Below are 24,046 nucleotides of genomic sequence, written 5' to 3'. Positions count from 1 at the left end.
ATTTTGAGGCTGAGGAACCAGTCGGTGCAGAAGTTATCGGGTTTGCGGCAAGGTCGCCGGTTGCTGTGCAGTTTTCCGACCTATTAAAAACAACAATGGATGGAAACAATGTGGCTATTTGGAATATTGCACGGATAATGCGGCGAGTTAAGAATAGTTGGGTTTTCTTATCGCCGTGGGTTGGACGGGCAGTGGCGGCGCGCCGAGGTTGGGTACGGGGATGGGGATTGAGATGGTGGAATTCGTGCTTCCGAGATTGGTAGCATTGTTGCGAAAAAGATCGATAATAACTTTGGAAATCTTGGGCTTACTACTAACAAAAAATTTGTCGAAGGTTATTTCAACAGAACTTCCCTCACCTCTCATCTTTGAAAATCTTAAATAAAATTTTTTGAAATAAAAATAATTTAATTAGAATTCTTTATGCCAAGTTAAATCTAAGCAAACAGTCTTCTAGTTGTTCAGACTTAAAAATCTCTAATTGTTTACCGCATAGTGTTAAGACTTTTACAAATTAAAAAAAAAAATTATATTGTAATTGTACTTTTTGTATATACAAATTTGAGAATTTTTCATTTCTTTGATTTTTCGATTCTTCAGTTTTTCATGTATTATTTTCTTTATTATTACAATTTTTCGCTTTTCCAAAATATCAATTGTATAATTTTTTAGATTTTCGATTTTTCTAATTTTTCGTTTCTTCAGATTTTTGATTTGGAATTTCTGGATTCGGTCTTCTATTTTCATTTTTTTTTCAATTATCAGATGTTTCAACTATTGGATTTTTGGATTTTTCCTTTTTTCAGTCTCTACATTTTTAAATTTTCGGTTTCTTCAAATTTTGAGCGCAATTTTTCTAATATTCATTTTAAATATGTAATATTAATAATCTTCAAAATTTTTCACTTTCACTAGTTGACGAATTTAGAACTTTTCCCATTTCTCAATTATTGGATTTTAAAACTTTATTTACCCATTAAATTTTTCCATTTTTTTAATTTTAATTATTATTTCCCGAGCGTAAGCTAAGGAAGTATTGCAACCGAGTCCATCGGCCGAATTGCTACTTTCATATTTTCTCGACGTTTTGGAGTTTTAAAACTTTCATTTATTCGACCTTTTACAATTTTTCAGTTTGGAATTTTTCACTTCAGCTTTTTTTGTTTCTTCAATTTTGCGATTTTTCGAGTTTTCATTTTTAAATTTCCCAATTTTTAATTTGCAATTTTTCTAGTTTTCATTTTAAATATATAACAAATAATTCTTAAGATTTTTCACTTTTTCAACTTTTCTTTCTTCAATTTTTGTTAAAACTTTTTCATTTATTCGACTTTCAATTTTCCCATTTTTCGATTCTTCAATTGTTTATTTCTTCAAATTTTCGACTTTCAAATATTTCGTTTCATTCACTTTAAAATTTTTCAGTTTTTCGATTTTCCAAGTGTTGGATGTTTCAATTTTTGGATGTTGCAAATTCTTCGATTTGCACTTCCACGAGTTTTAAAATTTTAATTCCTTTATTTTTTTTCAATTTTTCAGTATTTCACTTTAACGGTATCAATTTTTCTATTTTTAATATTTTGGTTTCTTGATTTATAATTTTCAATTTTTGGATCTTCCAATGTTACAGTTTTTCGAATTTACAAGTTGGTCGATTCTATTATTATTCGATTCGATTCGTTTTGTCTTATTTGTACTTTTACAATTCATTAATTTTTTTCGATTTTGAGTTCATTCAATGTTTCAATTTTTCGTTTCTTCAGTTCTTCGATTTGCAATTTTTCTTTTTTTGATTTTTCAATTTTTCATTTCCTTAATTGTTCGTTTTTTCAGTTTTGAATTTTTTGATTTTTCAATTTTTCGATTTTCCATTTTTTTTTTCGATTTTGTAGTTGAAAATGAAAAAAAAAAATTAGAAAATCGAAAATTGAGGAATTGAAAAATTGAAAGATCTTTAAATCGCAACATCAAAATATCCAGAAGTCAATTCAATAGATCGAGAAATTGAAAAAAATCTATTTTTTTAATTTTTTAGATTTTCGATTTTTCTAATTTTTCGTTTCTTCAGATTTTTGATTTGGAATTTCTGGATTCGGTCTTCTATTTTCATTTTTTTTTCAATTATCAGATGTTTCAACTATTGGATTTTTGGATTTTTCCTTTTTTCAGTCTCTAGATTTTTAAATTTTCGGTTTCTTCAAATTTTGAGCGCAATTTTTCTAATTTTCAATTTAAGTATGTAATATTAATAATCTTCAAAATTTTTCACTTTCACTAGTTGACGAATTTAGAACTTTTCCCATTTCTCAATTATTGGATTTTAAAACTTTATTTACCCATCAAATTTTTCCATTTTTTTTAATTTTAATTATTATTTCCCGAGCGTAAGCTAAGTAAGTATTGCAACCGAGTCCATCGGCCGAATTACCACTTTCATATTTTCTCGACGTTTTGGAGTCTTAAAACTTTTTCATTTATTCGACTTATTTCGATTTTTAATTTTTCAATTTTCTGTTTCCGTTTTTTATCTTCTTTATTTCTACAATTTTTCGGTTTGGAATTTTTCAGTTCAGTTATTTTTGTTTCTTCAATTTTGCGATTTTTCGAGTTTTCATTTTTAAATTTCTCAATTTTTGATTTGCAATTTTTCTAGTTTTCATTTTAAATATATAACAAATAATTCTTAAGATTTTTCACTTTTTCAACTTTTCTTTCTTCAATTTTTGTTAAAACTTTTTCATTTATTCGACTTTCAATTTTCCCATTTTTCGATTCTTCAATTGTTTATTTCTTCAAATTTTCGATTTTCAAATATTTCGTTTCATTCACTTTAAAATTTTTCAGTTTTTCGATTTTCCAAGTGTTGGATGTTTCAATTTTTCAGTATTTCACTTTAACGGTATCAATTTTTCTATTTTCCATATTTTGGTTTCTTGATTTATAATTTTCAATTTTTGGATCTTCCAATGTTATAGTTTTTCGAATTTACAAGTTGGTCGATTCTATTATTATTCGATTCGATTCGTTTTGTCTTATTTGTACTTTTACAATCCATTAATTTTTTTCGATTTTGAGTTCATTCAATGTTTCAATTTTTCGTTTCTTCAGTTCTTCGATTTGCAATTTTTCTTTTTTTGATTTTTCAATTTTTCGATTTTCCATTTTTTTTTCGATTTTGTAGTTGAAAATGAAAAAAAAATTAAATTAGAAAATCGAAAATTGAGGAATTGAAAAATTGAAAGATCTTTAAATCGCAACATCAAAATATCCAGAAGTCAATTCAATAGATCGAGAAATTGAAAAATCTGGAAATAGAAAAATCAAGAAATCGAATGGGCTATTTTGAAATCGAAAAACAAAATAATTTAATTTAATAATAATAATTATAATTAACTGAAAAACGAAAGTCATAAAATTGAAGAATTTTAAATCTAAAAAAAAAATCGAAAAATCATCGGAAGTTGAACAATCGAAACATCGAAATGTCGATAAATCCACAGAACTGAATAATCGAAAAGTCTAAAACCAATTTTTCCATTTTATGAATTTTTTATTTTTTAGTTATTGATTTTTCACTTTTTCGTTTCTTCAATTTTTCGATTTTTTAATTTTTCCATTTTACGATTCTTTGATGTTTTAATTTTTCGGTTTAGTATTTTCAGTTCTTCTTTTTCAACTTCGAGCTATTTTAATTTTTCGATTTTTCAGTTGTTTTCGATTTTTAATTTTTTGATTCTTTATTTTTTAGTCTCTTTAATTTTGTTTCCAATTTTTCGGTTTGCAATTTTTCGATTTTTTAGTTTCTCAATTTTTAAGATTTTGATTTTTTTAATTTTTCGCAAGATCTTCAATGTTTCGATTTGCAATTTTGCGATTTTTCACTCTTCTCGTTTTATAATTTTTTGATTTTTATTTTTTCGAATTTTTAGTTCTTTTTCAACTTTGAGTTATTTTAATTTTTCAATTTTTAGTCGAAAATAAAAAAAACTGGAAAATTGAAAAATTGAAACATCTGGAAATCGAAAGATTTTTAAATCAAAAGATCGAAAACGAAAAACCGAGAAATCAAGTAATCGAAAAACGAAACATTACATTAAAAATTGGAAAATTGAAATTTCGAGAAATCTAAACATCAATAGATCGGGAAATTGAAAAGTCTAGAAATAGAAAAATTTTACATTTCGAAAAATCATGGGAACTGCTGAACAATCGAAAAATATGGAAGTTGAACAGTGGAAAAATTGAAACATCGAAATCTCGATAAACCCACAGATCGAAAAATTGAAAAATCGAAAAGCCTAAAACCAATTTTTCCATTTTATAAACTTTCTATTTTTTAGTTATTTATTTTTCATTTTTTCGTTTTTTCAATTTTTCGATTTGAAGTTTTTCGATTCTTCAGTTTTTCATGTATTATTTTCTTTATTATTACAATTTTTCGCTTTTCCAAAATATCAATTGTATATTTTTTTAATTTTTCAGATTTTCGATTTTTCTAATTTTTCGTTTCTTCAGATTTTTGATTTGGAATTTCTGGATTCGGTCTTCTATTTTCATTTTTTTTTCAATTATCAGATGTTTCAACTATTGGATTTTTGGATTTTTCGTTTTTTCAGTCTCTAGATTTTTAAATTTTCGGTTTCTTCAAATTTTGAGCGCAATTTTTCTAATTTTCATTTTAAATATCGAATATTAATAATCTTCAAAATTTTTCACTTTCACTAGTTGACGAATTTAGAACTTGTCCCATTTCTCAATTATTGGATTTTAAAACTTTATTTACCCATTAAATTTTTCCATTTTTTTCATTTTAATTATTATTTCCCGAGCGTAAGCTAAGTAAGTATTGCAACCGAGTCCATCGGCCGAATTACCACTTTCATATTTTCTCGACGTTTTGGAGTTTTAAAACTTTTTCATTTATTCGACTTATTTCGATTTTTCAATTTTCTGTTTCCGTTTTTTATCTTCTTTATTTCTACAATTTTTCGGTTTGGAATTTTTCAGTTCAGCTTTTTTTGTTTCTTCAATTTTGCGATTTTTCGAGTTTTCATTTTTAAATTTCTCAATTTTTGATTTGCAATTTTTCTAGTTTTCATTTTAAATATATAACAAATAATTCTTAAGATTTTTCACTTTTTCAACTTTTCTTTCTTCAATTTTTGTTAAAACTTTTTCATTTATTCGACTTTCAATTTTCCCATTTTTCGATTCTTCAATTGTTTATTTCTTCAAATTTTCGATTTTCAAATATTTCGTTTCATTCACTTTAAAATTTTTCAGTTTTTCGATTTTCCAAGTGTTGGATGTTGCAAATTCTTCGATTTGCACTTCCACGAGTTTTAAAATTTTATTTTCTTTATTTTTTTTTCAATTTTTCTATTTTTAATATTTTGGTTTCTTGATTTATAATTTTCAATTTTTGGATCTTCCAATGTTACAGTTTTTCGAATTTACAAGTTGGTCGATTCTATTATTATTCGATTCGATTCGTTTTGTCTTATTTGTACTTTTACAATTCATTAATTTTTTTCGATTTTGAGTTCATTCAATGTTTCAATTTTTCGTTTCTTCAGTTCTTCGATTTGCAATTTTTCTTTTTTTGATTTTTCAATTTTTCATTTCCTTAATTGTTCGTTTTTTCAGTTTTGAATTTTTTGATTTTTCAATTTTTCGATTTTCCATTTTTTTTTCGATTTTGTAGTTGAAAATGAAAAAAAAAAAATTAGAAAATCGAAAATTGAGGAATTGAAAAATTGAAAGATCTTTAAATCGCAACATCAAAATATCCAGAAGTCAATTCAATAGATCGAGAAATTGAAAAATCTATTTTTTGATGTTTTAATTTTTCGGTTTAGTTTTTTCAGTTCTTCTTTTTCAACTTTGAGCTATTTTAATTTTTCGATTTTTCAGTTGTTTTCGATTTTTAATTTTTTGATTCTTTATTTTTTAGTCTCTTTAATTTTGTTTCCAATTTTTCGATTCTTCAATTTTTCGATTTGCAATTTTGCGATTTTTCACTTTTCTCGTTTTATAATTTTTTGATTTTTATTTTTTCGAATTTTTATTTCTTTTTCAACTTTGAGTTATTTTAATTTTTCAATTTTTAGTCGAAAATAAAAAAAAGTGGAAAATCGAAAAATTGAAACATCTGGAAATCGAAAGATTTTTAAATCAAAAGATCCATAATTCGGGAAAACGAAAAACCGAGAAATCAAGTAATCGAAAAACGAAACATTACATTAAAAATTGGAAAATTGAAATTTCGAGAAATCCAAACATCAATAGATCGGGAAATTGAAAAGTCTAGAAATGGAAAAATCAAGAAATCGAAAAACTAAAAAATGAAAAATTGAAAGTCAAAAAATTGAAAAATTTTACATTTCGAAAAATCATGGGAACTGCTGAACAATCGAAAAATATGGAAGTTGAACAGTGGAAAAATTGAAACATCGAAATCTCGATAAACACACAGATCGAAAAATTGAAAAATCGAAAAGTCTAAAACCAATTTTTCCATTTTATAAATTTTCTATTTTTTAGTTATTTATTTTTCATTTTTTCGATTTGAAGTTTTTCGATTTATCAGTTTTTCAGATTCGTTTTTTTTTGTCCGTCTTTTTAAAATTTGAGTTATTTTAATTTTTCGATTTTCCAATTTTTAATTGTTTGATTCTTCAGTTTTTGGTCTCTTTAATTTTTTTCCAATTTTTCGATTTGCAATTTTTCGATTTTTCACTTTTTTCGTTTTACAATTTTTTGATTTTTATTTTTTCGAATTTTCAGTTTTTCAATTTATAATTTTTCGATTTTTCAGTTTAGCTTCTTCATTCTTCTTTTACAACTTTGAGTTATTTTAATTTTTCGATTTTCCATTTTTTTTTATTTTTAGTTGAAAATGAAAAAAAAATTTGAAATCGAAAGATCTTTACATCAGAAACATCAAAAATTGGAAAATTAAAATTTCGAGAAATCGAAACATCAATAAATCGAGAAATTGAAAAGTCGAGAAATAGAAAAATCAAGAAATCGAAACATTAAAAAATGAAAAATCGAAAAAATAAAAATGAAAAATTTTAAATTTCATAAAATCGAAACATCGAAATTTCAATAAATCCACAGATCAAAAAATTGAAAAATCGAAAGGTCTAAAACCAATTTTTCCATTTTACAAATTTTCTGTTTTTTGTTATTGATTTTTCGTTTCTTCAATTTTTTTTGTATTTTTTTAATTTTTCAGTTAGTTTTTTCAGTTTTTTTTTTTCAACTTTGAGTTTTTATAATTTTCTGATTCTTAATTTTTTTGGTCTCTTTAATTTTGTTTCCAATTTTTCGATTCTTCAATTTTGGGTTAACAATTTTTCGATTTTTTAGTTTCTCAATTTTGAAGATTTTGGTTTTTAAAATTTTTCCCAAGATCTTCAGTTTTTCGATTTCAATTTTGCGTTTTTTCACTTTTTTCGTTTTACAATTTTTTGATTTTTATTTTTTCAAATTTTCAGGTTTTCATTTTATAATTTTTCGATTTTTCAGTTTAGTTTTTTCAGTTCTTTTACAACTTTGAGTTATTTTCATTTTTCGATGTTCCATTTTTTTTTTCGATTTTATAGTTGAAAATGGAAAACATTAAAATTGAAAAATTGAAAAATTGAAACATCTTTAAATCGAAAGATCTTTAAATCACAAGATCCAGAATTCGGAAATCGAAAAACCGAGAAATCTAGAAATCGAAAAAGGAAATATCAAAAATGTTCTTTTTGTAAAAAAATTCAAAAATTAAATACCTAAAAAGTGATAATGGAAAAATTAAAAATTGAAAAATCCAAATATATCTTGAAAATCCAGGAATTGAAAAATGGAAAATTCGAAAAAGGAAAAACTGTAAAACTGTATTTAAAATCGATAAACCAAAAGTCGACAAATTGATACATTAAAAATCGGGAAACTAAAAATTGGTTAATTGAAAAATTGAGGAAATGAAAAATCAAAAAAAATAAAATGAAAAATTAAAAATTGTGAAACTGAAAAATTCAAAAAGCCAAAAAATTGAAAAATTTTAAATTTTAAAAAATATCGGTAAATCCACAGATTGAAAAATCGAAAAGTCTAAAAATTTTTCGTTTTTCCCATTTTTCGATTTGCAATTTTGCGATTTTTCACTTTTTTCATTTTACAATTTTTTGATTTTTATTTTTTCAAATTTTCAGTTTTACAATTTTTCGATTTTTCAGTTTAGTTTTTTCAGTTCTTCTTTTCAACTTTGAGTTATTTTAATTTTTTGATTTTTCAATTTTTTTTGATTCTTCATTTTTTGGTCTCTTACTTTTGTTTCCAATTTTTCAATTCTTCAATTTTTCGGTTAGCAATTTTTCGATTTTTTAGTTTCTCAGTTGTAATATTTTGATTTTTTAAATTTTTCGAAAGATCTTCAATTTTCTGATTTGCAATTTTGCGACTTTTTCCTCTTTTCGTTTTACAATATTTTGATTTTCAATTTTTTCGAATTTTCAGTTTGTCAATTTGATTTTTCGATTTTTCAGTTTAGTTTTTTCAGTTCTTTTTTTTCAACTTTGAGTTATTTTAATTTTTCGATTTTCCTTTTTTCAATTTTTAGTGGAAATTAAAAAAAATTGGAAAATTGAAAAATTGAAACATCTTTAAATCAAGAAATCCAATCGGACGATTTCAAATTCGAAAAACTAAAAATTGAAAAACCAAAAAGTCTAAAACCAATTTTTCCATTTTATAAATTTTCTGTTTTTTAGTTATTGATTTTTCATTTTTTTCGTTTCTACAATTTTTCCATTGTACAGTTTTTAGATGTTTTAGTTTTCCGATTTGTAATTTTTCAATTTTTCAGTCTAGTTTCCTCAGTTCTTTTTCAACTTTGAGTTATTTTAATTTTTCGATTTTCCAATTTTTCCGATTTTTAATTTTTTGATTCATTTTTTGGTCTCTTTAATTTTTTTTTCAATTTTTTGATTCTTCAATTTTTCGGTTAGCAATTTTTCGATTTTTTAGTTTCTCATTTTTTAATATTTTGATTTTTAAAATTTTTCGGAAGATCTTCGTTTTTGTGATTTTCAATTTTGCGACTTTTCACTCTTTTCGTTTTACAATTTTTTGATTTTTTTCTTTTCTTTCTCTGAATTTCTTCGAATGTTCAGTTTTTCAATTTATAATTTTTCGATTTTCCGTTTTTTTTTTTCGATTTTTTAGTTGAAAATGAGAAAAAATTGGAAAATTGAAAAATTGGAACATCTTTAAATGGGAAGATCTTTAAATCAAAAGATCCAGAATTCGAGAAATCGAAAAACGGAACATCAAAAATTGGAAAATTAAAATTTCGAGAAATCAAAACGTCAATAGATCGAGAAATTGCAAAGTCTAGTTATAGAAACATCAAGAAATCGAATAAGGCTATTTTGAAATCGAAAAACTAAAGACTGAAAAATTGAAAAAGTCAAAAAATTGAAAAATTTTAAATTTCAAAAAATCGGAAAATCAACGGAAAATTGAACAATCGAAAAATCGAAGTCTAAAAGCAATTTTTCCATTTTTTAGTTATTGATTTTTCATTTCTTTAATTTTTCGATATGCAATTTTTCAATTTTTTCATTTTACAGTTTTTTGATTCAGTTTTTCGATTTGTAGTTTTTCAGTTTAGTTTTTTAAGTTCTTTTTTTCAACATTGAGTTATTTTAATTATTCGATTTTAAAATTTTTTTCGACATTTAATTTTTTGATTTTTCAATTTCGGAAAATTGTAATTTTTCGTGTTTTCAATTTTTCAAGTTTTCGTTTTTGAATTTTTTGATTTTTCAATTTTTCGATTTTCCAATCGAAATGAAACATCAAAAATTGGAAAATTAAAATATCGAAAAATCGGAACATCAAAAGATCAAGAAATTGAAAAATCTAGAAATATAAAAATCAAGAAATCGAATAGAGCTATTTCGAAACCGAAAAACTAAAAATGAAAAATTGAAAAAGTCAAAAAATTTAAAAATTTTAATTAAAAAAAACCGAAAAGTCATCGGAAAGTTGAACAATCGGAAAATAGGGAAGTTGAACAGTTGTATAAATTTCCCATTTTTTAGTTATTGATTTTTCATTTTTTCAATTTGCAATTTTTCGATTTTTCAGTTTAGTTTTTCAGTTCTTTTCCAATTTTTTAATTTTCAGTTTTTCAATTTATAATTTTTCGATTTTTCAGTTCGGTTTTTTGAGTTCTTTGGAATTTTTCAGTTTTATACGAATTTTTCGATTTACTAGTTTTTTTTCAATTTTTTAATTTCAGTGTTTCGTTTCCTCAATTTTTTTATCTTAGTTTGTTTTCATATTTATTAATTTCGTTAAAAAACATTATTACGATGTCCTCGTACCAAAATTGCAGGTGAAATCTTCTTCACAATTGTTGAAAATTCAGTTTGAATAAATTGTTCTTTTGGAAAAAAATCAAAAATTAAAAAAGACGTAAAAACTGATAATGGAAAAATTAAAAAATTGGAAATTCAAATATGTATTGAAAATCGGAGAGTTGAAAAATCGAAAAATTAAAGACCCAAAAATCACAAAATTGTAAAATTAAAAATCTAAAAATTGATTGTCGAATAACTGGGAAATCGAAAAATTACAAAACTGTAAAACTGTATTTAAAATTGATAAACCAAAAGTCGACAAATTGATTCATTAAAAATCGGGAAACTAAAAAATTGGATAATTCAAAAATGAAGGAAATGAAAAATCAAAAAAAATAAAATGAAAAATTAAAAATTGTGAAACTGAAAAATCGAAAAAGTAAAAAAATTGTTTCACTAGTCCACAATAAATACTGGTACACCCTGTATAGAACACTGAATTTTCGCCAATAAGAGGGCAACCTCATTGTCTTCTCACTATTATTGCATAAAATTTGATCTTGTTCTTGAGGCGCTTGCGTCAAACTATCAGTCAATAGATGCTTCCTACGCTTCCAGCATAATTAATATGTGAACATAATATACAGTGTGTCCGTAATTATTGGACCAGATTGGATAAAATCAGAGTAAACAAAATTAATTTCTCTTGAAAATAATGTCTGTTAAATATTACTGTAAAAGAATTAAATAAAAAATATACCAAGTATACAGAGTGTTCCAACAGTAAAATAGTACAAAATTATGCAAACAATCTTCGTGATTTTAAATGTAACCCTTTAACAAATTACCATTACCACTAGTATTGTTGTAATGGACAATGCGGATTACCACGCACAAATTAGCCATTAAAAGTGAAATAATATTTCCGAAGAATTTTTTATTAGTGGCGTATTTTACGCATTGTTAAATTTTGCAAAATAGAATAGAAGTTTATGAATATGGCAAACGGATATATGTTATTTAAAGAAAACATAAAAGTCTACCAAAGTTTACAATTTTTAAATTACTTTCTTGGTAATTACCTACCACGCAAGTAATTTAAAAATGTATTAGAAAAAAGTTTTATTGCTTCTTGATCTCTGTTCTGTTAGTTCTTTTTTTGTTTCGTTTCGAAATTCCAAGGACTGTTTTTTCGTAATTACACGCGTGTGATAATAATGCATTCACCCACGTGTGTCGCATAAAACTTTATCGAAAATTTTGTACATACCTTCAGAATTCGTTTAAAATAAATTTAAATAAAAGAAATGGGTGCGATTATGCAATATTACCGCATTAGTGCGATAATGCGATTCATTACCCTCGTCGAAGAAGTGGCACAATGCCCCATTACCGTGCTGACTTAATTAACTCGAGCCATGCCTCACGGCTAGATAAAATTTGCACGGTCATATTTACTTGCGGTTTATTAAGTGTTTAGTTCCGACGTCCAGCAAACATTTCCAAAATATTAATAAAAGTGGCACTTTTTATTAGAGAGAACGTTCCACGAAACGACGCAATAATTTCCGGAAATTTACAGTAAATAGCGTAAAACAAGCTGCGATGATAATATTTTTTTTAATGCTGTGTTGTTTACTACACGAGTAAATATTTTATTTAACCTCCATGTAAATTCACACGTTTAAGTCCGCCGCTTGTTTTTCCCCTACATTACCTTTTTATTTCTTTTTATGGATGGTTGTCCACTGAAGCGCGCATTCCTGATAAAGTACAGGTGGGTTCTGGGACCCAATCTGACGTAATCTCGTTTCTTTTAATAGATTAGATTAATAGACTCTTCCGATGAACAATCGGATGTTGCTTAAAAAGCAATTAGGTTGAGCAAAACGTCAAACATTTTGATACAGTGTGACGCGATACAGGGAGTGCTAGAATGAAATGTGACACTCGAGATAAAGCGATGAGGCATGGGTTGGGTGGGGCGGCTGGTCGAAGGGCTTCTTATTTCGGCGGTTTTCCAGTGTATGCGTGTTACGCTGTTGTTGTCGGGCGGTCAAGGCTCGTGTGACATTAACCCGATTTCGGGTATTGTTTGTCGGGTCTGAAAAAGATTCACATGATGATGACAACTGGAAGTATCTCATGCCGAACGTCTTTTAGATACAAGGTCGGCGATTTTCCAGTGTATACATATAGCATTAGCGGTGTTACTGTTCAAGGTCTGCGCACCTCCGGTCCTGACCAAGGACCTAATTTAAAATGAACACTGCAGATTTTACAATTTTATTTTACTTAAAATATATAAAGTAAGTACATATATAAATAAAATTGTGTGGAAATTTCCACTCTCACTCGGTATTCTAGGACAAGAAAACACGCTTTTTGCACTTAAAAAATTACAAAGTTGACGCGACTTAATTAAGAGATAATGTTATAGTAGACGTTACACGTGCTGGGCTCATTTAAATTTATAGTGGAAAGCGCAAAGATGTAAATGTTTAGTCACAGGTTCGTAACATACTGAACTGCTTTATTATACACATTAGCACTTTGTTACTAATATTCACACAATTTCAATAGTTATGTAACTGGTAAAGATTTCATTATGTGTATTTTCGACACGACTTTGAATTTTTAAATGATTCGTGTTTAAGGAAGTCTTTTTCCAGTGTCATCGTCATTCTTTTATTCTTCTTCATTATGTGTAATTACAAGTGCAATAAGGACGACCACTTGTGTATTCATAACGTTTAATTACTTACACGTGGTAGTGGAAAATTCGAAGGTGTGGGTAATTCTAGAATCTTATTCAAAAAATTATTAATTTTTATGTTTAGTACTAGTTTTGAACAAGATTTTTTGGTTGACATGATTTACAAAATTTTTGGTAATCAAACGATTTGAGAATTTTGAAATTTAAAAAATGAATTCAACGAAAAACGGTGAGAATTCTGTATTTTTCTTATTCCGAAGACTGTCTACATTGCAAATCCTGGGAAACGTCAATTTAGAATGTATCTTATTAACAGTTTTTGAAAATTTGACAAAAATATGTTCTTTGAAAATTGCTCTAAAATTTCTTAAAAATAAATAAGAATACGAGCGGTAATTATTCTTATGTAAAAACTTTATTTTTTAAAATTAAAAAAAAACCTTCAGATTTTTTTAGATTCTTTCACTTTCTTTTAGATTCTTTCAGATTCCTTCAGATCCTTTCAGATTCTCTCTATTCTCTCAGATCTCCTCAGATTCTCTGAGATTCTCTCCAACACATCAGAATGTCACAGATTCCTTCAAGTTTTTTTCAAATTTTTCCAAATCCCAATAGATCCCTGCAGACTATTCCAGACTCTGTCAGATTTTCTCCGAGACTCTCACATTCAGTCAGATTGTTTCAAATTATTTTACATTCGTTCAGGTTCTCTTAGATTCTTACACATTCTTTCAGAATCTCTCAGATGCTCTCAGATCTTCTTAGATTCCCTCAGATCTTCTCAGATTCTGTCACTTCTCAGATTCTCTCAGATGATCTCAGATCCCCGCAAATCCTCTGAGATTCTTTCAAGTCGTCTCAGATTCCCTCAGATCGCCTCGAATTTTCTCAGATCTTCTCAGATTTTCTTAGTTTTTCTCAGATTTTCCCCGATAGTCCCAGATTCTCTCAGATTCAACCGAATTCTCTATGATTCTGTTAGCTACACTCGGGTTCTGTTGGATTTTTCCTGATTTTTCCGATTTTTTTTATATTGTTTCAGATTCCTTCAGATTATCTCAGATGATCTCAGATCCCATCAGATCCTCTCAGATTCTTCCAAATCGTTTCTGATTCCCTCAGATCTTCTCAAATTTTCTCTCAGATTGCTTCAGATTATTTTAGATTCGCCTAGATTCTCTCAGGTTGCTACACGTTCTTTCAGATTTTCTCAGACTCGTTCAAATTCTCTATAATTCTCGTGCGTTCAGATTTTCTTAGGTTCTTATACATTTTTTCGGAATCTCTCAGATTATTTCCGATTCTCTTAGATTCTCTCCGATGTTTTCAGATCTTCTCAGATTCTCTCAAAATCTTTCAGATCCTCTCAGATTCTCTCAGAATCTTTCAGATCTTCTCAAATTATCTCAGATGGTCTCAGATTATCTCAATCTTCTTAGATTCCTTCAGATCTTCTCAGATTCAGGCAGATTGCTTCAGATTATCTCACGTTGCTACACATTCCTTCAGATTCACCAAAATTCTCTATGATTTTGGTAGGTATTCTCGGATTATGTTAATTTTTCCTGATTTTTCCGGTTTTTTTATTATTTCAGATTCCTTCAGATTATTTTAGATTCTTTCAGATTCTCAATATTCTCTCAGATTCTCTGAAATTTTCTCAGAATCTGTCTGATTTTCTCCGATACTCTCACATTCAGTCAGATTGTTTCAAATTATTTTCTTTCAGATCTTCTCAGATTATCTCAGATGATTTCAGATCCCATGAGATCCGCTCAGATTCTTTCAAATCGTCTCAGATTCCCCCAGATCTTCTCAAATTTTCTCAGTTTTTTTCCGATAGTCGCAAATGCAGGCAGATTGCTTCAGATTATTTTAGATTCTCCCAGATTCTCTCAGGTTGCTACACGTTCTTTCAGATTCTCTCAGACCCGCTCAAATTCTCTGTGATTCTCATGCGTTCAGGTTTTCTTAGTTTCTTACACATTTTTTCGGAATCTCTCAGATTATCTCCGATTCTCTCAGATAATCTCGGATCTCAGATTCTTTCAAGTCGTCTCAGATTCCCTCTGATCTTCTCAGATTCTCTCAAATCGTCTCGGATCTTCTCAGATTCTCTCAGATCGTCTCGGATCTTCTCAGATTCTCTCAGATCGTCTCGGATCTTCTCAGATCTTCTCCGATAGTCGCAGATTCAGGCAGATTGCTTCAGATTATTTTAGATTCGCTCAGATTCTCTCAAGCTGCTTCACATTCTTTCAGATTCTCTCAGATTCGCCCAAATTCTCTATCATTCTGTTAGGTACTCTCGAATTTTTGTTGTTCTTCCTGATTTTTCCGATTTTTTTATATTGTTTCAGATTATTTTAGATTCTTCCAGATCTTTTCAGATTCTCTCTATTCTCTCAGATTCTCTGAAATTCTCTCAGATTCTGTCAGATTTTCTCCGGTACTCACATATTCAGTCAGATTATTTCAAATTATTTTAGATTCGTTCAGATTTTCTTCGGTTCTTACACATTCTTTCAGAATTTCTCAGATTCTTTCACATCTTCTCAGATTATCTCAGATCCTCTCAGATTCTTTCAAATCGTCTCAGATTCCTTCAGATCTTTTCAAATTTTCTCAGTTTTTCTCCGATAGTCGTAGATGCAGGCAGATTGCTTCAGATTCTCTATGATTCTCTCAGGTACTCTCGGATTCTGTTAGATTCTTCCTGACTTTTCAGATTTTTTTATATTCTTTCAGACTCTTTTAGATCCTTTCAGAATCTTTCAAATTCTCTCTATTCTCTCAGATCTTCACACATTCTCTGAAATGCCCTCTGATACTCTGCGATAGTATCAGATTTAGTCAAATTTTTCTCATATTTTTTCAGATTATTATAGATTCGCTCAAATTGTCATAGTTTCATTCAGATTCTCTCAGTCTCAGATTTTTTTTAATTCTCCCAGATTCCTTTAGGTCCTTTCAGATTCGTTCAGATTCCCTCAGATTATTTCTTCGGATTTGTTCAAATTTTTCCAAATCCCTTCAGATTATTGCAAACTACTCCAGAGTCTCAGATTTTCTCCGATACTCTCACGTTACACATTTTTTGTCTCAGAATCTTTCAGATCGTCTCAGATTATCTTAGATTATCTCAGATGATCTCAGATCCTTCAGATCTTCTCAGATTCTTTCAAATCGTGTCAGATTTCCTCAAAACTTCTCAGATCTTCTCAAATTTTTTCAGATTTTCCCCCTTAGTCGCAGATTCAGGCAGATTACTTCAGATTATTTTAGATTCGTTCATATTCTCTCAGGTTGGTACATATTCTTTCAGATTCTCTCAGATTTGCTCAAATTATCTTAGGTAGTCTCGGATTTTGGTATATTCTTCCTGATTTTTCAGATTTTTTTTTATATCGTTTCAGATTATTTCAGATTCTTTTAGATCAACTCAGATTCTTTCAGATCCTCTCAGATTCTTTGAAATTTTCTCAGATTCTGTCATATTAATATGCTCTCCGATACTATCAGATTTACTCAAATTCTTCTCATATTTTTTCAGATTATTTTAGATTCGCTCAGATTGTCACAGTTTCACTCAGATTCTCTCAGTCTCTCAGACTTTTTCGGATTATCTTAGATTCTCTCCGCTGCTTTCAGATCTTTTCAGATCCCCCAGATTCTTTCAGATACTCTCAGATTCTCTCAGATCTTCTCAAATTTTCTCCGATAGGCGCAGATTCTTCTAAATTTTTCAGATTCTTTTAAATTGTTCCAGATTCTTTCATATTCTCTCAGATTCTCCTAAATTTTCTTATATCTTTTCGGATTTTTTCAGATTTTTTCCGACTCGTTCAGAATCTTTTACATCCTTTCCGATCCTTTCCGATTTTTCCAGATTTGTCCAGATCCCTCTTGCAGACTTTTTCAGGTTCTTCCAGATTCCCCAGATTTTCTCAGATTCTCTCAGATATTCTTAGCTTCAGTCAGACTAATTATCTGTATTCTGTAACTTTCTTATTCTGAAAACTGTTTACATTGACAATCCTGGAAAACGTCAATTTAGAATATAGAAAACATTTTAAAAATACAGGGTTGACCAAGAACTTTAATTAATATCTTATTAACAATTTAGGGATATGTTGAAGTGTAATTTTGAAAATTTGACAAAAATGTGTTGTTTGAAAATTATTCTAAAATCTCTTAAAAACACACGTGATAATTTTTCTCGTTCAAAAATTTTATGTTTAATCGGGGGACACATTGTAAACAAGTAATTAATTTTTAAAGTCTAAGGGCCGATTTATGAATATTTCATGGACTGTTTAGCTATACAGGGTGATTCTTTTATTTGATACAACCCCTGTAACTTTTTTATTCTTGAAGATAAACCCGTAGTTCTTTAACCAAATTTGTATCATTCTCAAAGATTTATATGATGGTAAGCACACATTTTTATTATCACTGGCGGTAGAACCGGAAATGACGTCAACTTATTTTTTTTTAATGGAACACTAGGTATATTTTTTCATAAATGGAAAGATTGATTTTTTCACTACAAAAAATCACAAGCAACCAATATTCTAAAATCAATAATAAAAAAGTTATTTAGTAAAATATCTTCAAAATTTTCCGTTTATTTCAAAATCTAGTTGCTTGAAAAACAATTGAGAAATTGTTGCCATCACTAGATCTTTTAAAATGATACAAATTTGCTCAAAGAACTATAGATTTATCTTTAAAAATAAAAAATTTACAGGGGTTGTATCAAATAAAAGAAACACCCGGTATTATGTTGACGCTTGATTTTGAAAAAAAGTGTTCTTTTAAACACGATTCTAAAATTTGTCAAGAATACGGACGTTAATTTTTCTCATTCAAAAACCTCATTTTTTTAATTAAAAAAAACACGGTGAAAATTTTGTATTTTTCTTATTCCGAAAACTGTTTACATTGACAGTCCTGGGAAACGTCAGTTTAGAATTTAGAAAATATTTTAAAAAATTCAGGGTCGACAAAGAACTTTTCTTAACAAGTACTGGCCCCGCCCACCCGCCCTCTATTTTCTCAGAATCTGTCATTTACCGAGATCAGTCGCCGAAAATTATTCTAAAATATTTGTAAGATATAAAAAAAATATAAATAAAAACATCCCACGAAGATAAATGAAAAATGGAACAATAATTACACTCAAAGCACTAGTTAATGTTTCACAAAATCGTGGAACCCTTCCAAGCAATTTTTCACCTGAACCGATTTTTTTGACAAAATTTTGAGAATTTTTGGCGACGAACGACTTTCATATTTTCTGGGCGTCCAGATTTATCGTTTTCGGCTGTATGTCCCACCTGTTGAAAATTTGTCAAGCACACAAACTCCGAACTGCTGAACCGATTACTTTGAAAATGTGACATCCACCAATTAAAATCCAGTTCATCTCGTCAGTTTGTGTGAATGTTAAATATTTCATATTTTATTATGGAGAGTGCTTTATTAAGAATGTATTTTTGGGTATTTAAAAATTCAATGAATCAAATACCTAGGTCGATCGAAAAGTGGAAATTCACAAACCTCAAAAATCGAAAAATCGAAAATTGAAAAACGGGAAAACCAAAAAATCGAAAACTAATATTGAAAATTAAATATGAAGTAGAAAAAATTGCAAAGCCTAAAAACTGAAACGAACAGAAAAATCGAAAAAGCAAAAAATTGGAAAAACAAAAATTCGAAAAATCTAAAATCGAAAATCTGAATAAAGAAACTTGGAAATTCTGAAAATTGGAAAATCGAAAACCAAAAAATCGGGAAGTAACAAAATTGAAGTCTAACAGTTGAGAATAGAAAAATTGAAAAACCGAAAATTATCAAAATCGACAATGGACAAATTGAAAATCGCAAAATTTAAATTGAAAAATTGAACATGGAAAAATCGATGAATGGAAAAATCGAAAATTCGACTACTCAAATTTTCTAAAAATCGAAAAATCATGAAACTGAAAAATCCATTAGAATTTTGGAATCGAAAGTCTGAAAACTGAAAATCGAAAATTCTGACAAGCGGAAAATATAATATCGAAAAATTTAAAAGAAAGAAAATTGAAGTCTAAAAACCGAAGAATGGAAAAATTAAAAATCAAAAATTCGAAAAATCAAAACCGAAAAATTCAAAGATTTAAAAAGAAAATCGAAAAATCAAAAATCTGAAAATTGAAACTTGAAAATTTGGAAAATCGAAAATTAAAAAAATTGAAGTTTAAAAGCTGAAAAATGGAAAACTGAACAATCGAAAATTCGAAAATCAAATATCGAAAAATCGAAAATTTGATAAATCAGATATGCGAAAAACAAAAATACAAAACTGGAAAATCAAAAATCTAAAAATGGAAAAACCGAAAATCGAAAATTCAATGAATCTAATACGTAGGTCGATCGAAAAACTGGAAATTCACAAATCTGAAAAATCGAAACTTTGCAAGATTGAAAAACCGAGAATTGAAAAATCAAAAAACCGAAAAATGGAAAAATCAAAAATCGAAAAATAGGAAAACCGAAAATTCGAAAATTCATAATATTGAAAACTCTAAAAGTCGACAATTCAAAAATCAAAAAATTGGAAAGTAAAATAATCGAAAAATCGAAAAGTAAACAAATTGCAAAGCCTAAAAACTGACGAACAGAAAAATCGAAAAATCGTAAAATCAAAAAGTGGAAAATCGAAAACTGGAAATTGAAAAATCGTAGATTGGAAAATCGAAAATCGGAATATCGAGAATCGACAAATTAAAAAACCGAAAAATCGAAAAATTAAAAAATCGGAAATCGAAAAATGAAAAAAAAACAAAATTCAAAAATCGAATAATCCAAAACTAAAATAATAGAAAAGTGGAAAAGTAAAAATTGCAAAGTCTCAAAACTGACGAACAGAAAAATCGAAAAATATCTAAAAATGGAAAATCGGAAAAATCGAAAATTCGATGAAACAAATACTCGAAAAAGCGAAAAGTAAAAAAAATTGCAACGCCTAAAAATTGAAAAATCAAAAAATCGGAAAAATGAAAATCGAAAAAACGACGATCGAAAAAAAATAAAAAAAATCGAAAAGTGGAAAATCGGAAAGTAACAAAATTGAAATCTAAAAGCTGAAGAAGGGAAAATTCTAAAAAGCAACAATCGAAAAAAGCAAAATTAAAAATTGAAAATTTGAAAAATGGAAAATCGAAAACTCGAATATCGAGATTTTGAAAAATCGTAAAAATGATAATCGAAAAATCGAAAATTCGATTAATCAGTATTCTAAAAATCGAAAAAACGGACACAAATCCACAAATCTGTAAAATCGAAAATCGAAATATGAAAAATTACAAAACCGAAAAATGGAAAAACCGAAAATTCAAAAATCAAACTATCGGAAAGTAAAATAATCGAAAAATGGAAAAATAAAACAAATTGCAGAACCATAAAAACTGAAACAAACAGAAAAATCTAAAAACCACAAAAGCGGAAAAACGAAAATGGAAAATCGAATAATCGAAAGTTGAAAAATCGAAGGTCGAAAAATAAAACAACCGAAAAATGGAAAATTTAATGATTAATGGAAAATCGAAAAATCGAGAATAGAAGAATTAAAAAACCGGAAAATTGAAAAATCGAGAATTCAAAAATCAAAAAAATCGGAAATTAAAATATAATCGAAAAATGCAAAAAAATTGCAAAGTCTAAAAGCTGACGAACAGAAAAATCCAAAAATCTAAAAATGGAAAGACGAAAAATCGAAAATTGAAAGAATGGCAAATCAAAAAATCGAAACATCGAAAAATCAAAAAAACGAAAAATTAAAAAATCGAAAAACGAAAAAACTGAAAACTCGAAAATTCAAAATACCGCAAACTTGAAAAATCAGAAAATTGGAAAGTAATAAAATCGCAAAGTTGATAGAAAAATGGAAACTGAAAAATCTAATTCGATGAAACTGTTGGTCGAAAAAACGAAAAATCGAAAATCGAAGTGACCTTTTTTTGAGACAGGCTGTATAAGTAAATCTAAAAAATATTACTGCAATGATAAATCACACTCATCGTATCAAATTTTACGATGACGTCATGCATTTTTTGACGAAGATAAGCAAATACTTTTTGATCGTGGCTTTGAAAGTATTCTTCGACTTTCGCTCCATTTCAAAATTTACTCTTTGTATATTTCAGTGGTCACAACGAGTTCACTAACTACGCTGAAGTATACAAAGATTAAATTTGTCACCGAAAAGATGTCGGAAGTTATAAATTATCTTATCGGTCGAAGAACGTTCGGTCCGGTGTTACACCTCGACTCAAGAGAGACCGCAGTAAAGGATAACAAATGGAACGGATAAAGTAAAGCGTCAAACATGATTGATAAACTTTAAACCAAAATTATGAAGTTTATAAACTGAACATTTTGTTTGTTTTTTGAAATGTAATACACTTCAAAAAATGTCCGTGACTTACTTTAATGTGAATTTTATAACTATGGTCGACACAATTAGACCTAATATTAGTGTGATTTTGAGCATATTCTCGATGTTATTAGAGCAGGACAGGTTTTTTTTTCTAACTAATTGACAAGATTTCAAAGTATTCAGTTTTGCAATTCTTGATTTCTTCAATAAAATAAATTGACTCAGTCATTATTTTTTTATAGAGTCACCCTGTATGTATAAACAAATCCAAAAAATATTAATGGAATGGTAAATCGCAAGTATAGACTCATCATATTCTGAAGATTTTAGATAGGGTATTTATAAAACTAAAACTAATTCAGAGTAAGAATTTGGTCAACACGTAAATTTCGTTGTAGTTTGAGCCTACCTACAAATTCTGCCCTTGGACGATTTGGACCGCCTCCTTCGGTGACGACCCGCAAAAATGATCCGCCCATAGGCTCAAAACATTTGCGTGCGATTGTACAATAATCCTTTTTTCTAGAAAATCTTCAACGGTCTTGCCGCAAAAAAAAAGTCATACAATCTATGGAGTATTTTTCCAATCCTATAATAAAATTTTATTACCCAAACGACCGGAACCTATTCACAGAAAGGGTCTTGAGTAAGTGTACTTTAATGGTCAAGTCTAGATAAAATGCATATTCGTCGAAAAAAGCATTAAATAAGCATATAAGTTTTAATATGCATAAAATTGAAAAAAAAAAAACAAATAAGCATAAAAAAAATGTGTCAAATGACTCCAAATTGTATCATAGTTACAGATATAAAAAAGTTTTGAAGTGCTTACATTTTTCACCAAAAGCATTAAACCTAGAAATCCGCTCGCTAGTTATGTCGATGCAAAGATAAAAAATAAAAGAATTTTGGTCAATAAAAATATATTTGTTTTTAGAGTTGCCCCATTTGCTTCATTAATGTGTCCTTTTTTACATAATTTAGTACGGAGAGCAATAATTTGCATAATTGAATATTTAAATAAATATAAATAAATAAATAAAGATGTATTTGTCCAACAGAATAATTCCATTTAGAGGACAAGTTAATTACACCTCTTGACCAATAATAAGATACAATAAAAGAAAAATATTAAATTTCTTGGCCACACTTGGAAAATATAATTAATAGAGTTGGCAGCCGGCCATAAATTGTCAACAATCTTCGATGGTTTTATGACCCATGTCCCGTAATTGTCCATCCCTTTTAGCTCAGGTAGATTTTCGCAAGAAAATCCTGTTGAAGAGACTTCTTCGAACTTCCCCAAAATCCGCCGTAACTGCCACACACTTTCCCTCTACCTATGTACCCTTCGCGTTGTTCTTTCGCTCGCTTCGCCGCGATTCTCGTCAGTACCGCTCCGTCGCGCCTCGTCTCCGCTTTCGAAACCGCCCCGACCAGCATTCGGTCCGTCCGCGACCCCCGTCGTCGCCGCGGCGCGCCGCCACTGCTCCCCGTCGCAAGAAACCTCCGTCCAGTTGCCTGATGTTGAGTTGCCATATTGAATTTGACGTTAGCTTAAGAAAAGTCAAACCCGGCCGTAAGTGTCGCCGCCGCGTCCGTGGGTGTTTCTTGTCCGCGGCCACGGCGCAGGCCTCGAGCGTCCTCGTCCTAATTATGTGCATGACGAAGTCGTCGATGACGCTTGTTTACCCGTTCGCGTTGCCATGTCATGCAGGTAAAGAGTGACGGGAGCGGGTCAAGGCGGCGAAGAAGCGCAAGAACGTCTCCGTTCAACCGCACTCCTTGTTGCAGATGTCCGAGCACCTCGACGACGAGGACAAGGACCAGGACCCGGAGGACCTCCCCGAGTGCAAAGTGAAGCGCAACTACTCGTGCAGCTCGTGCGACTTCTTCACGCAGAACCCGCGCCACTACCTCTACCACCTGCGGGATGTGCACGAGGAGCGCGTGAGGATCTACGAGTGCCCTAACTGCCTGTACGCCTCCAAGCACTTCCAGAAGCTGCTGCGACACGCCAAGATGGTGCACGACGCCGCCGCCCCGGCGCCGCCGCCGGCGCCCGCCGCGCCCTCCGACGACGACGACGAGTTCAGGTGCTCGCTGTGCAGCTTCTCGAGCAGGTCGAGGCAGATGCTGGAGCGGCACGAGCGGCAGGAGCACATCAAGACCAAGTTCTTCAGGTGAGTGGCGGCGAGGAACTCGCGGATCCGAGTCGGGAGAGAATGAGTTTTTTCCTTTTTTTTACTGGGTTGGTAGTGGGCATGCGCGGTGGTCGGCGAGCTCTTTCGGGCGATATTTCTGCGACGTCCAAGGTTTCAGCACGTGTAAACATTCGGAGAGAGTAAAATCCGCTCGTTTTTTCGTGTCACGTGTAGATTTCGCGCCCCTTTGGGCTATTTTTATTTGGAAACTTTTGCTTTCGTGGTGTGGCATTAATGACGTCGGTGATTCAGAATTGCCATCATAGCGATTTAAAACATCCATGCAGGATGAGTCACTAAGTGCGCACTCTTCGATATCTCATTAGCCATTAACTATGAT

At 29.5% G+C, this 24,046-nt stretch overlaps 1 protein-coding gene across 9 annotated transcripts in view; it reads left to right on the top strand.

Moving 5' to 3' along the window:
• The window catches only part of LOC135131098 (uncharacterized protein), a 272,956-nt gene that overhangs the window by 188,688 nt on the left and 60,222 nt on the right, over window positions 1–24,046 (top strand). For 7 of the 9 annotated variants that reach the window (XM_064058639.1, XM_064058641.1, XM_064058637.1 and 4 more), the window contains one exon: window positions 23,297–23,685. In XM_064058639.1, the coding sequence (XP_063914709.1) occupies window positions 23,297–23,685 (389 nt within the window). Of the gene's footprint in view, window positions 1–22,636; window positions 23,082–23,198; window positions 23,220–23,296; window positions 23,686–24,046 lie in introns of those variants that run through there. The other 2 variants (XM_064058640.1, XM_064058635.1) reach the window with 2 other exon arrangements.

The sequence above is a fragment of the Zophobas morio genome, unplaced genomic scaffold (assembly GCF_036711695.1).
Source record: "Zophobas morio isolate AGI-343-1 ecotype UQ-CSIRO unplaced genomic scaffold, CSIRO_AGI_Zmor_V1 ptg000018l, whole genome shotgun sequence".
NCBI lineage: Eukaryota > Metazoa > Arthropoda > Insecta > Coleoptera > Tenebrionidae > Zophobas > Zophobas morio.
The sequence above is the reverse complement of the archived record's forward strand: the minus strand, read 5'-3'. Positions and strand labels throughout refer to the sequence as shown.